A 12,405-nucleotide genomic window follows, 5' to 3' on the forward strand; every position below is an offset into this window, starting at 1 on the left:
TGGGCCTTAGGGACTGGACTACAACTCCCGGCGTGCCCCGCGCGGGCCGTCCCGGGAGCGGGCTCGGGCGGTGCGTCCCGGGATGGAGCGGGGGAAAGGACCTTAAAGACCATCTCATCCCACCGCCTGCTGTGGGCAGGAACACCTTCCGCTAGACCAGGTTGTTCCAAGCCTGTCTAGCCTGGCCTTGGACACTTCCAGGGATGGGGCAGCCACAGCTTCTCTGGACAACCTGTGCCAGGGCCTCACCACCCTTACAGCCAGGAATTCCTTCCCAATATCCCATCTCTCCCTGCCCTCTGGCAGTGGGAAGCCATTCCCCCTTGTCCTGTCCCTCGAGGCCCTTGTCCAAAGTCCCTCTCCAGCTCTCCTGGAGCCCCTTTAGGCACTGGAAGGGACTCTCAGGTCTCCCTGGACTCTCCCGTTTTCCAGGTGAACCCCCCCAGCTCTCCCACCCTGGCTCCAGAGCAGAGGGGCTCCAGCCCTTGGACCATCTCTGTGGCCTCCTGGACTCGCTCCAGCAGCTCCATGTTATTCCTGTGCTGTGATCCCAGGGCTGGAGGCAGCTCTGCAGGGGGGTCTCACCTGAGGGGACAGAGAGGCAGAATCCCCCCCTGCCCTGCTGCCCACGCTGTGGAATCAGCCCAGGGCACATGGACAGGGCATGTCCAGCCTCACCCACCAGCACTCCCAAGTCGTTCCCCCCAGAGCTGCTCTCCATCCCTTCATCGCAGCCTGGATCAATCCCAGGAGTTGCCCCAACCCAGGAGCAGCACCAGCACTTGGTCTTGTTTAACCCCATGAGGTTCCCATGGGCCACTGCTCGAGCTCGTCCAGATCCCTCTGGATGCCACCCTGTCCCTCAGGCATGACACAGGCGCACACAGAAGGCGAGTGAGTTGCTAGAGGTCCCACTGGAGCTCTGTGTGAAAGCCAAGAGTTGTTTTTCCCCTGCTGAGTGTCTTGTTCTCTCCTCAGATCCCCAAGGATCCAGCACAGCGACAGCTCCGGGAGCTCACCGCGCTGAGCCAGCAGCTGCAGCGGGTTCACCCCAACGTCCTGGCCAAGATCCTCAAGCAGGAAACTGTGTACCAGAACGAGGAGATCGTGGTGATCAACAAACCCTACGGGCTCCCTGTGCATGGTGAGGGAGAGGGGGGAGTGGAAATGGCTCTGTGGTGCTGACAGGATCCTCTGTCTCTGTCCTCCCTGTGCTGGGGTTTCTCTTCCCAGGGAGGGTTCCTGGGGGCTGATCACTGTCAGATCTCAGCCTTCCCCTCCCCAGGATACCTTGGGGGTGGTTTAGGGTGCATGGGGAGGTGACCAGTCCCCTCACTGCCCTGCTGTGGGTCACACAGGCGGCCCTGGCATCAAGAACTGCATCGCTGACGTGCTGCCCATTTTGGCCAAGATGCTGGAGAACATGAGAGCTGAGCCCCTCCACCTCTGCCACCGGCTGGACAAGGAGACCACGGGTGTCATGGTGCTGGCACGGAACAGGGAGACAGCGGACAAGGTCCGGCTGCTCTTCAAAACCCGTCAGGTGGAGAAGATCTACTGGTAGGAAGGGTTTGGGTGGAGAAGGGGCTGCAAAGGGGCTTTGAGGAAGGGGTGAGGGGACAGTCCTCAGGATGTGGGGGCAGAACTGTTTTATAGGGCTGCGTGGTGGGAGAGGGCTGAGGGGAGGGCTCCCTTCCTGCAGGAGTGACACCCCACAGACTTGTGCTTTCCCTGCCCAGGGCAATTGTCCTGGGGGACCCAGACCCTGCTGAGGGCATCGTGGAGATCCCCATCGTGGAGAAGGAGGTGCAAAGCCACCAGTCGCACTACAAGGTGAGCCCATTCCAGCCTGCTGCCCCTGGCACTCCCTCCTGCCTCCCCTGGCTCACCCTCTCCCTGCCCTTCAGATGACGCTGGCTCCCAACTACCGCCTGTGTCCGGAGGATGGGAAGGTGGTGAAAACCCGCAGGAACCGGAGCGCCGAGAGCGCGGTGACGCGGTACCGCCGGCTGGCCGGCGCCTCCGCCTGCTCGCTGCTGGAGCTCCAGCCCATCACCGGTGAGGGGGCCAGGAGCAGCACTGGGAAGTGGCAGCTCATCGTTAGACGTGACTGGAATCCTTTCTGGGACAAGGCCCTGGGAATAAGCCCCACTGGGGCGATGGTTTGCTGCTGAGCTGTTCTCTGGCTGCCGGCAATTTTGGCATAGCCTTGTCCAGCACTGAGGATGGTGGGTGGGAGGTGAGGCCTGGCATGGCTAGATGTCACTTTTCTCCTCTTTCTGTTTTCTCCTCAGGGGTGAAGCACCAGATCCGTGTTCACTTGGCTTATGGCTTGGGGTGCCCCATCCTCGGGGATCACAAATACTCACATTGGAGCAAGCTGGCACCCCAGGTAGGGCAGATCTTGCACTGGATCCAGCCCCTTGTGTCCCCCAGCTCCCTGTGGGCCGGGGATTTCATGTCCCAGCTGAAGAGCTGGGGTTTTGAAGGGACGTTTTCATCCTTGCTGCAGAAGCTTCCCGTGCTCACCTTGAGGAGGCTGAAGCTGCAGCAGAGCAAGGCTCGGCACCTGCCCCTGCACCTGCACGCCCACCGGCTCTGCCTGCCCTTGGGCCAGCCCATAGACCTCGTCTGCAAACCACCCCGCTTCTTCCAAAAAACGCTGAAGAAGCTGGAGCTGGACATTGCTAAGGACTGATGAGGAGTGGGGCCGGTTATCTCCTCACGTCCAGCACGTGGCAGTGGCTGTGCCCGCCTTGGAGCCAGAAGTGGGGTGAAGCCTACAGTCTGTAGGCTGGTGTTGCTGGATTCAGAACAGGTGCCTGCGTGTGCTTCTGGCACAGGAAAGCAGCTGGGCACACTGAAGAGCCTCTAGACAAATGAGGCTGGATGGACATTGGGCTCTGCCTGATCCATGTTTTGGACTTGTCTCCGAGCAATAAAAGCTCCGGTTCCCTCGAGGGAAGGTGTTGTGTGTCTCTGTGCTCAGGCCGGGTGGGACTCAGTCCCTGGGCAGGTTTGAGCACACCTGGGTGCAGCCCCTCCTGAATTGGAGCCGTCAGTTTTCCCTTTAGAGCTGTTTAGCTCAGATTTGGAAAGTCCCTTCATTGGAAAATCCATCGAAAGTGCGATTTGGCAGCGACTGTGGAGTTTTTTCACTATGCTGAGAGACTGCATGGGGAGTTCCTTGGCTTGGCTGGGCTGAGCAGCTCCAGGACTGCCCCTGCTCTGTGCTGCCAGCAGTGTTAGCATGGATTTCTGGGCACTGACTGTGCTCCTGGGAGAAACTGCTCCGTCCCACCGCCCCTTCCAGTTACCCCATCCCTTGTTTGTAGATCCTCTTATTGGGATCTCTTGCCCTTGGGAGCTTTTCTTGGAGCCAGATTCCTCCCCCTGTGCCTCGAGAGGGAGGCGAGAGGAGGGATTGACAATCTGGGGAATTGCAGCTGATGTTCTGCCTCAAAACTCGTTTTGTGACTCCTGGCCTGTGCCAGGACCTTAAGGCGGGGCAGCAGGTCCCCTCTAGCTGGTTTGGGTGCTGGAAAGGATTCTTTGTACCCCACAGGCCAGTGTGTATCTGGGGCTTCTCCCTGGGGGAGTGCCCTGTCCCCTGCCTTCCCACTGAAAATAGCCAGGCACCCCCGTGCCCTTGGGCCACGGCGCCAGAAATCCCTCGGCTGATGAGAGAGTGGTGTAAAACCGCGGGGAGCCGGGAACGGCCACAGCCGGGCGGGAACCCTGCCGGGGAGGAATGCTGTCGAGGAGGAACTCTGCCTCCCCAGCCCGCTGCCGTGGCTGCTGGGGTGGGATTTTCTATTTCTATTTGTGAAAAGGCTTCCCCTGTAATTACGGGGCGATTTAACGCCCTGTCTGAGCTGTCCTTCGCAGCCATCGGACGCAGCGCTCGGCAGGGACTCCTCAGCTCGGCCAGCTCCCTCCTGAGCCGGTCACACCTCAGGTGACACCAGAGCTGCCAGGCACCAGCAGCACTTGCCAGCGTCTCCTCTTCCTCGCTTCAAAATGTCCCTCTCGCACACGGCTGCCGAGTACATGCTCTCCGACGCCCTGCTCCCGGATCCCGGCAGTGCCCGAGCCAAGGGCCTGCGGCTGGAGCTGCCGAGCGATCGCCTGCTGAAGTTTGTCACTGTGGGGCTGCCCCTCTGCCTTGTCTCGCTGGCTTTTGCCCGGGAGTTCTCTGCCGGTGAGTCGCATGTTTTGGACATCCCTTTTCCAAAGGGATCTTTGGGCTGAGGGCAGTCGCTGGCAGGGGTTTGGTTGTCACGGCAAACCCCTCGTGTTCGTGCTGATGTCGTGATCCAAGGCGGAGCAGACTGGAAGTCCTGTTTTAGGGGCTGTTCTGCGTCATGGGTGTTTATTGATTGTTTTTAATGGATCACTGTTCACTGGGAAAGCCCGGGAACAGCCATGCTAGGCTGTTCATGTGCCCCAGGAGCAGCGCTGAATCGATGCCCAGCCTCAGCTGCTCGTGCCCAGCACCTTCGGGTGCCGTGGGGTTGTTTAGGAGGAGGGTGCTGGCAGCACAGGGGGATGCATTGATGGTGTGTCATGGCTAAATCTGGCCTCGGCCAACATTCTGCTGCTTCCCCTGGGGATTTGGTTTTACTCCAGTCTGGCTGGTCTCTAATTCCCGGCACTGTGTACACACCACTGTGCACAAAGGGTTTGTGTTTGGGAAGAGATGGAAAAGTCCTTGCTGGAAATGCAGCAGTGAGGAAAAGCAGCTCCAAAATGACCATGAAAAAGGCTTTTTTTAATTCAAAGTGATGCCTTAGATGTAATCACCCTCCTGGCTGTGGAATGCTCCTCCACCCTCCATGGCTGAGGTTCACTCCCCTCCTCCTCCTCCTCCTCACCCCAGGCTCCCAGATCAGCTGCTTCTCTCCCACCAACTTCACGGGGAAGCAGTCTGCCTACGCCGACACAGCTTGCTGGGACTCCCTCATCCACCACGGCTTCGACGCCGAGGGACACGCTGTCACCAAGTCCCTCTGGGCTCTCAAGGTAGGGTCAAAGTCACGTCTGGGTGCCCCCAAATGCCACCTGGGTGCACACTCCGCACCCTCAACGCCCTCTCGTCCCCTTTGCCCAGGTCTTCCCCTACTCGCTGCTGGTGGTGGCGGTGCTGATGTACCTGCCGTACCTGCTGTGGCGTTACGCCGCCGCCCCCGCCCTGCACTCCGACCTGCTCTTCATCATCGACGAGCTGGATAAATCCTACAACCGCTCGGTGCGCCTGGTGCAGCACATGAGGAAGGTCCAGCAGGCCAGTGACGAGCCAGAGCAATTCTGGGAGGAGTACGAGAGGTGAGGCCCTGCTGGGTCACCGCGGCCCTTGGAGTCCCTCCTCGGGGTGTTGTGGCTGTGGCTGTTCCAGGATGGACTTGGGTGAAGCAGTGAGGTTTGGGGGGTGGCTCTCACTCCCACTGTGTCCCTCTGCCTCCAGGGCCCGCCGGGAGAGGTATTTTGAGTTCCCATTGCTGGAGCGGTACCTGACCTGCAAGCAGCACGCCCACACCCTGACGTTCATCTACATCCTAAGGAACCTGCTGCTGCTCCTGTTCCTGGCTGCCACCTGCCTCTACCTGGTCTTCCTCCACCTCAACATCTTCTTCCAGGATGAGTTCAGCTGCTCCATCAAAACAGGGCTGCTCCAGGCAGAGCCCCACATCCCCCCACTCATCCCCTGCAAGTTGGTCTTCTTCTCCATCTTCCAGCTCATCAGCCTCTCAGTCGGCAGCGTCTACATCCTCCTTATCCCCGTCGTCATCTACAACGCCCTGCAGCTCTGCCAGTGGGACAAGGGGCTGCTCTCCGTCTACGAGATGCTGCCTGCCTTCGACCTGCTCAGCCGCAGGATGCTCACCTGCCCCCTCAACGACCTCAACGTCATCCTCCTCTTCCTCCGCGCCAACATCTCCGAGCTGACCTCCTTTGGCCGCCTCAACGCCGTCAGCGCCCTGAGGGAAACCACGGCCAACAAGGAGGACATCGACACCGTCATCGACTTCATGACGCTGCTGGCCGGGCTGGAGACCACCAAGCCCAAGCACCACGCTTGCACCCCTGAGGCTGAGGGTGGCACAGCCCTCTCCAATGGCACGGCCCTAGGTAGGCTCTTTGGGTAGAGACAACTTCCCTCTTCCTCTTAGTTCCTACACTGCCAGATCCCACCTCGGGAATGGGGCTGGATCCGTCCACTGCTGCCCTAAACCCTTTGCCAAGACATTGAGGTGTTTGGGGGGTAGTTGGGGGGCTGTTGGGGGTCACCGTGAGGGCTGACAGCTCTGGGAGAGGGTTCTGGCAGCTGGGATGTAACGTTACTGCAATCTCAGGCGTGGGCAGGAGTTGCTATAGGAACAGCAAGCAGAGAGCTTGCCACTTAAATCCAAGCTCTGGGCAAACTGCAGGGCCACGAGGGTCCCTGTTTTTGGCAGCTCAGCCTGCTGGAGTGGGATTGGGAGCTTTAAATCCTGGGGGGCTGATACCAAGGATGCCATGCCTGCTCCCTTCTCCTGTTTGCATGGCACTGGTGGGCACAGTGGGGCTGTGTGTGGAGAGGGAGCCAGGCTCCAAGGGAGAGCCACATCCCTGGGGCTTGCACCGCTCCCTCTCCCATGTGCTTTGGGTTCTGGGGAGGTGGGTGCCTCCTTTGGGATCTCCAGGGATCCCCAGTGCCCACGGCAGTGGTTTCCAGGCTGTGTAAGGCAGCCCATCCCTGCAGGCAGGAGCTGGGAGGCCTGGGCTCTGTTCCTGGCCCTGAACACACAGTCTGAGCTGTGGTTTAAAAAAACCACCCAGACTGAGCTGGATTTCACATCCTCGTTGCCATGGCAACCACAGGGCCAGCACACCTGGCTCATGGGCCAGTCACACGCTGCTGGAGAAAGCCCAGCTCCCATTGTGCCATCGCCCTGTTAAATAACTGCCTGCTCTTCCTGCCCTGTCTAGGACCGAAGCCTGGAGTGGAAACGATGGGAAAACCCTCCCGGGACTCACTCGGCTCTGCCTGATCCAGGAGCAGGCAGGGATCCTGCGATCCCAGGATCCACTTTGATCCACATCCTTCTTTCCAGCATCACTTGAGTGCATTACCCTGGTTCTAACACAGCTGTGATGTGGCAGCTGGGCTGAGCCCACCTGCTTTTCCTGCAACTGGGCTTTCCCTTCTTATGTATGTTTTTCCAGAAAAAGAGGGTTAAACAATCAATGTTTTGTACAGAACCTCTTGGGTTCTCTTATTCCAAGCACTGGGTGCCACAATGTGCCTCTTCCACACAAATTTCCGTGCTGTTACAGCAGGAGGGGGAGGATGGAGGAATAAAGGGTACTCCTCTGAAGGAAAAAAGGATCCAGGAATAAAATAAGCTGGTTTATTAACTATTTACTATTTATTGTTTATTAACAGAGGGAGGTGGAAGGCACTCACACCCTTCACAGCTCCCTTTCCTAGCCCAGCCTTAGTCTTTGGCTGTGGGTTTTTGGCAGAGCTCCTCTCCCTCCCTCTACCCTGCAGCTGGAAGCTGATCCCTGGATCCCACAAGCACCCTGCTGTGGGGGTGAGCAGTCCATGCCCTGAGAAATGGGGTGTCCTGGGGAGCCAGGACCAGCTCCACGGGCAGAGGGAGAAGCAGTGAGGGGTTTGGCTCCCATCAGTGTGTCCTACTGCTTCTCTTAAAATCATTTTTCATAAATTTAATTGTAAATTGGCTTTTTTTTTCCCCCTGCAGCCTTGGCTTGAAGCCAAAGAGGAGCTGGAAAGTTGTTTAATTAGTAGGACAGTAATCGAGCCCATTGCCTCCCAGGATTGGAAGGGGACCCAGAAGCCTGAGCTCCCTCCTCTCCCCTAAATCCCTCAGGAGAACCCAGAGCCAGGGAGGAGAAGCAGCTCCCTCCCTCCGTCGGTGCTGCCTGTGGGGAGGGTGTCCAGCAGGAAGGGGGGTGCAGGCAGCCCCTGGGGGTTGTAGAGGGGGCAGGACTGGTACTCACAGGGCCACTCGGCCCAGGCATAGCGCAGGCCCAGCACCAGCGTCCCACAGCCACCCAGGGCCAGTGTCACCGTGCGGGACCCCACGGCCACCACCGGTGCCGGCAGCCACCGGCACAGGGACGCCTGGCTGGAGCAGCACACCTGGGGAGGGGAGAAACCCTCATCAGCGTGGCCTTCCCCTCTCCCAGCCCCTCGGGGAGGATTTCCCACCCCTCACCTCGAATGACCGTGCGTCCCTCTGACGGCAGATGAGCTCCTGGCTGTAGGTGACGTTCAGCAGCCCCCTGGTCACCTCCAGGACGGCCCGGGTGGGATATGGCCCCTGGAAAACCAGGTCTTTGTCCCCGTACGCCACAGCCCTGGCGCCCAGCAGCAGCCGGTGTGCCACGTTCTGCTTGTCCCGAGGGTGGATGCTGCCAAGGAAGAGGAAGGAGATGGGGTTGGTACCCAAAAGCTTCATCCCTACACCCTCACCCCGGCCCGGGACTCGCCTGCCGTAGGGAGAGTGCTCATCACCCAGATCCATGGCTACGGCCATGAAGGTGCCGGGCATCCTGGCATTGGGAACAACCCCCAGGTCGGCTGTTTGGTGCCAGCGGAGCCGGGCAAAGCTGTCGTCGGGGCTCTCACGGCGGTAGGTGGACAGCTGGAAGGCAGGGGAAGAACGGGGGAGTGGCTTAGCCATCACTCCCAAAAATGGCCATTCTGGCCCCTGCCCGGGATTCAGCACCCAGCAGGACCTGCCCGTGTGTTTACAGCATCCTCTCCCTGCTGCCAGCTTGGATGTGGCCTCCAGTGGGGGAAAGGGTGGGTAAAACCTTCCTGGGCAACCCCATGGGGGTCCTGCCTCTCACGCCCCCAACCTGCACGAAGCCAAAGGGGAGGAGTGGCTCCGTCTGTCCGGCTGATCCAGCGTGGAAAGCGCGGCGCCAGTCGGCGATGAGCGTGGGGAAGGTGCAGTTGTACCGGTCCGTGTGCAGGAAGGCGTTGGCCTCACCTGTCCCACAGAGAGAAGGGTCAGTGAGAGCCCCGTGGGACAGCGGGGGCTGCTCCACCCCAGGGGGATGGAAACAGGCTCACCCTGGTACCAAGCGATGCCCCGCAGGGTCATGTTGAGCAGCGGGTGGATCATGGCGTTCCAGAGCACGGATGGCGTTTGTGGGCCGGAGACATGCCAGTGTGGGGAGGTGCTGGAAGACAGAGCTGAGCTTAAAGGGATTCCAAAGCACAAGGGGGGCTTAACCCTGCACGGTTAAAGCAAGCACCGTGCCAAAGGGGAGCTCTGGGGGCCTCATCTTCCCCCTCCACCCACCTAGATTTGCCCTATGCTCTTGGCATGGGAGGAGATTTTATCCAGAGGGGGACAAACGACGCACAGAGGGGACAGCAGGAGAGGAGGTGGGGTGGGAAGGGACGCAGATACTCCCCAAAAGCAGTGCGGAGCAGGGCAAGAGGTGTTTCCATAGCACCTTCTCTCACCTCCCCGTGTCCTCCGGGAGCCCACACGCCTGCAGAGCCTGGCGGGAGGACCAGGCCTCGATGGGTGTTCCCCCCCAGGCCGCCTCCACCAGCCCGACAGGGGACCCCAGAGCCTCGTACAGGGAGCGCCCCAACAGCCAGCACACGGCCGAGAAGTAGGTGAAATTCCCGTGGCCCAGGTTTTCTGCTCAAGAAACAGTGGGCTGCAAGGGGAAAAAGGGGGGGGAAAGCTGTTTCCAGGCTTTCTTTTGGAGGCACATTGCACTCACCAGCCGTGGGGATGGACCATGGCAAGGCAATCTGCTCCAGGTCCTCCAGCTCCACGTCGGAGCGGGCGGGCGCCGCGGCAAAGATGCGGACGTGGGGATAGCGAGCGGCGGCGGCGAGCTCTTGGCTGGCGTTGGCCACCTGGGGAAGGGGAGGGAGCGTGCCAGGTGCTTCCCTACCTGATCCCTACCTGATCCTGCCTGATCCATGCTGTGGGGCCTTACCTGCAGGACTGTCATTGCCATGTTGCTCTGCCCACTGCAAAGCCACACGTCCCCAAAGTAGATGTCCCGCAGTGTCACGTTCTCTGAGCCCTGCTCGGCTGTCAGCGCATAGGGACCACCCTGATCCATCGGGTCCAGGACAGTTGTCCATGTCCCAGAAGGTCCTGAAGGAAGAGGATGGTGCTTAACTTCTACCAGCCCTATAAAGATCTCAAGACCTTCACAGGGATATTGGATGAGCGGCCAACAACCAGTGGGGATGGACAAGCTTCCCCACCACAAAGCTAGGCTGGGGAAATGGATTTTGGAAGCTCTCTGCCATCAGAGGGTCTTTCCTCCTGGAGGAATTAAGGGGTTAAAAAAGAAAATCCAGAAAACAAATGTGTGTCAGAGCAGAAGCTGCTGGGAGGAACCGGGACTACAGGAGCAGCTTGGTGTGTGTGACACCGAGATGTCTCTGGCTAATTTTAGAGGTGCCGAATTGAGGCATGAAGATATTCTGCTGGAGCTTAGCATGGATTTTTGGGCCAGATCCTGCAGACCTCCTGGAATCACTGCTCTCCCATAAGACATCTCCAGGCTCTCCAGCTTGTGGAGGTGCCCTTGGGCAGCAGTTTTGCCCCCTCAAAGGTGATGAGCAGCCCCCCAACTCTCTAAGCAGGGAAGCAGCTGGGATTTGAGGTGCTCCTGAGCCCTCTCAGCCCCCAGGAAGTCTCTGCCTGCACGGGCGACATCCTTCAGGGCTTAGAGATCCCAAGGGGGCACAGATAGAAAAAGAAGCCAGGAGCGCTCCGGAGATTCCCCAGAGATGGTTTTGATGGGGAGAGGAGCTGGATCCCCCTCTCCCCTCGGCAGCCTCGCCGCTCGGCTCCAGCCTGTGCGGTGCCACCCACTCCAGCGGCAGCTCGGCTCCCGCTGGGCGCCCACGGGATCCGCTGCTGGGAACCAAAGTGAGCAAAGGCTGGCGCTGGCAGGGACGGCTGAACCCCCCCAGATCTCCTGCAGAGGGGAAAGCATGATGTGGAGAAGTCACCATCGCCTCTGCACCCCCAGAAGACAAACCCAGAGTGGTGACAAACCCCACTGGCCGCTCCGGTTTGGGCTCGGACGAGCTCCTCGGCCACCACAACCAACGGCCCCCAGTCCTTGGTGAGGGGCCGGGACTGACCTTTAACCTGTGCTGTTTTCTTCGTGATGACGAGGCCCTGAGCCCCCGAGAGAGTCACGGTCACCACAGCCCCCGGCTCCCCATGGCCCCACACCACGGCCCCCGCCGGCTCCCTCTGCAGCACCATGTGGTCGCCGTAGTAGGAGGCAAAGCTGAGCATCCCCCCTGGAATCACCAGACAGGGCAAACATCAGCTCCAAGAAGAAAACAGCCTCTCAAATATTCCCTCTTAAACACAGATTATATGAGAATCCGCTCAATTTACAGCTTCCTGGACAGCTGTAAGTGGTTAACATCACCCCAGAGATGAGGAAGCAACAGGATTTGAAGTCCCCAGGAGAGAATTCATCTCCCAAAGCACAGAGAGTGTGTTACATCTTGTGTTACATAGATTTGGACACAGGTTTTGGTATAAATTCCTCTAATAACAGCATGGGAGTGTCTCTGCCAGCCCAGCCTTGCTGATAGATATGTTCTGATGTATTTTTCCCTTGGGAAAAAAGTTTGGCAAGGGTGGGATGGGAAACACCAGGCATGTGGCACTGGCAACGACACCTTCAGCAGGGAGGGAAGCAGAGGGCTAAGCCCTGGCAGCCCCAAAAGCTCCATTTTTGGGGCGTGAAAAGAAAATCATGTTTGAAAAGGGCTTGGGGCGATGTTTGAGGGGCAATTTGGGGCAGGGATCCCAGCTGGAGCTCACGGAGCCCCATCTCCTCCGCAGCTCATCCCAGGCTGGGGTTTAAGCAGGGAACAGAATTCCTCAGCCCCCCGGGAATCAGCTGCGTCGCCGGTCCCACTGCCTCCTGCCACGAGGCTCCGGGAAGAACGAGTTATATAAAAAACAAGTCGGAGGAGAAAAAAAAAAAGAAAAAAAAAATTAGAACTGAGACGCCAGGGAAGTGAGTGGAGGCTATAAAAAGCAGCTGGGAGGAGGGAAGGGAGGAGGGAAGGGAGGAAAGCCCACGAGACACGGCCGAGGAGCCGCATGTGGCTCCCACCTTACGTAAAGCACCGTCCCACGGCGGCAGCTCCGGGCCAAGGGCACCGGGGAGGGGGTGCGGCGTGAACGGTGGCAAAGTGGGGCCCAGAGGGTGCAAAAGGCGTCGAACTGGGGCTCTGGGAGTGTACCGGGCACTGAAACAGCGCTTGGGGGTGCAAAGAGTGTCAAAGAGGGGCTGGGGGGCCGGCAAGGGCATCAAAGCTGGGCTAAGCAGGGGTGCCAAGGGCATGGAAGAGGGGCTGGGAGGGCACCAGAGGGG

General features: G+C 59.4%; 3 protein-coding genes across 3 annotated transcripts in view; 2 read left to right on the top strand and 1 right to left on the bottom strand.

Moving 5' to 3' along the window:
• PUS3 (pseudouridine synthase 3) overlaps window positions 1-2,960 on the top strand; it is a 7,062-nt gene extending 4,102 nt beyond the window's left edge. The window contains exons 4-10 of the mRNA XM_029962050.1: window positions 806-894; window positions 979-1,144; window positions 1,359-1,560; window positions 1,740-1,833; window positions 1,908-2,058; window positions 2,295-2,392; window positions 2,513-2,960. Coding sequence (XP_029817910.1) covers window positions 806-894; window positions 979-1,144; window positions 1,359-1,560; window positions 1,740-1,833; window positions 1,908-2,058; window positions 2,295-2,392; window positions 2,513-2,698 — 986 coding nt within the window. The 3' untranslated portion in view covers window positions 2,699-2,960. The remainder of the gene's footprint in view (window positions 1-805; window positions 895-978; window positions 1,145-1,358; window positions 1,561-1,739; window positions 1,834-1,907; window positions 2,059-2,294; window positions 2,393-2,512) is intronic.
• Window positions 2,961-4,020: 1,060 nt separating this feature from the next.
• On the top strand, window positions 4,021-7,385 carry PANX3 (pannexin 3). Its single transcript, XM_008929423.3, has 5 exons — window positions 4,021-4,201; window positions 4,880-5,022; window positions 5,111-5,325; window positions 5,465-6,129; window positions 6,970-7,385. Exons 1-5 carry the CDS (start codon window positions 4,021-4,023, stop codon window positions 7,029-7,031), a joined length of 1,266 nt encoding a protein of 421 aa, XP_008927671.2. The 3' UTR covers window positions 7,032-7,385.
• A 360-nt stretch (window positions 7,386-7,745) lies between these two features.
• Window positions 7,746-11,306, bottom strand: SIAE (sialic acid acetylesterase). The gene is made up of 9 exons (XM_025895767.2): window positions 11,147-11,306; window positions 9,979-10,142; window positions 9,757-9,895; window positions 9,488-9,671; window positions 9,089-9,198; window positions 8,872-9,005; window positions 8,500-8,654; window positions 8,226-8,421; window positions 7,746-8,149 (listed from the first exon to the last, which is right to left on the bottom strand). The coding sequence occupies exons 1-9, from the start codon at window positions 11,304-11,306 to the stop codon at window positions 7,874-7,876; spliced, it is 1,518 nt and encodes a 505-aa protein (XP_025751552.2). The 3' UTR covers window positions 7,746-7,873.
• Between the last annotated feature and the right edge of the window lie 1,099 nt (window positions 11,307-12,405).

This window comes from Manacus vitellinus, unplaced genomic scaffold (assembly GCF_001715985.3).
Source record: "Manacus vitellinus isolate BGI_N305 unplaced genomic scaffold, ASM171598v3 scaffold_41_pilon, whole genome shotgun sequence".
Classification (NCBI taxonomy): domain Eukaryota; kingdom Metazoa; phylum Chordata; class Aves; order Passeriformes; family Pipridae; genus Manacus; species Manacus vitellinus.

What these genes read in the sequence shown, in the direction of transcription:
- PANX3 (XM_008929423.3), top strand. Translation starts at nt 4,021, where the DNA reads ATGTCCCTCTCGCACACGGCTGCCGAGTACATGCTCTCCGACGCCCTG. An exon ending in AGTCCCTCTGGGCTCTCAAG is followed by an intron (nt 5,023 to 5,110) that starts GTAGGGTCAAAG and finishes CCCTTTGCCCAG; the next exon opens with GTCTTCCCCTACTCGCTGCT. An exon ending in CTCCAATGGCACGGCCCTAG is followed by an intron (nt 6,130 to 6,969) that starts GTAGGCTCTTTG and finishes TGCCCTGTCTAG; the next exon opens with GACCGAAGCCTGGAGTGGAA.
- SIAE (XM_025895767.2), bottom strand. Translation starts at nt 11,306, where the DNA reads ATGCTCAGCTTTGCCTCCTACTACGGCGACCACATGGTGCTGCAGAGG. An exon ending in TGGCAATGACAGTCCTGCAG is followed by an intron (nt 9,896 to 9,978) that starts GTAAGGCCCCAC and finishes CCCCTTCCCCAG; the next exon opens with GTGGCCAACGCCAGCCAAGA. An exon ending in CTCCCGGAGGACACGGGGAG is followed by an intron (nt 9,199 to 9,487) that starts GTGAGAGAAGGT and finishes TCTGTCTTCCAG; the next exon opens with CACCTCCCCACACTGGCATG.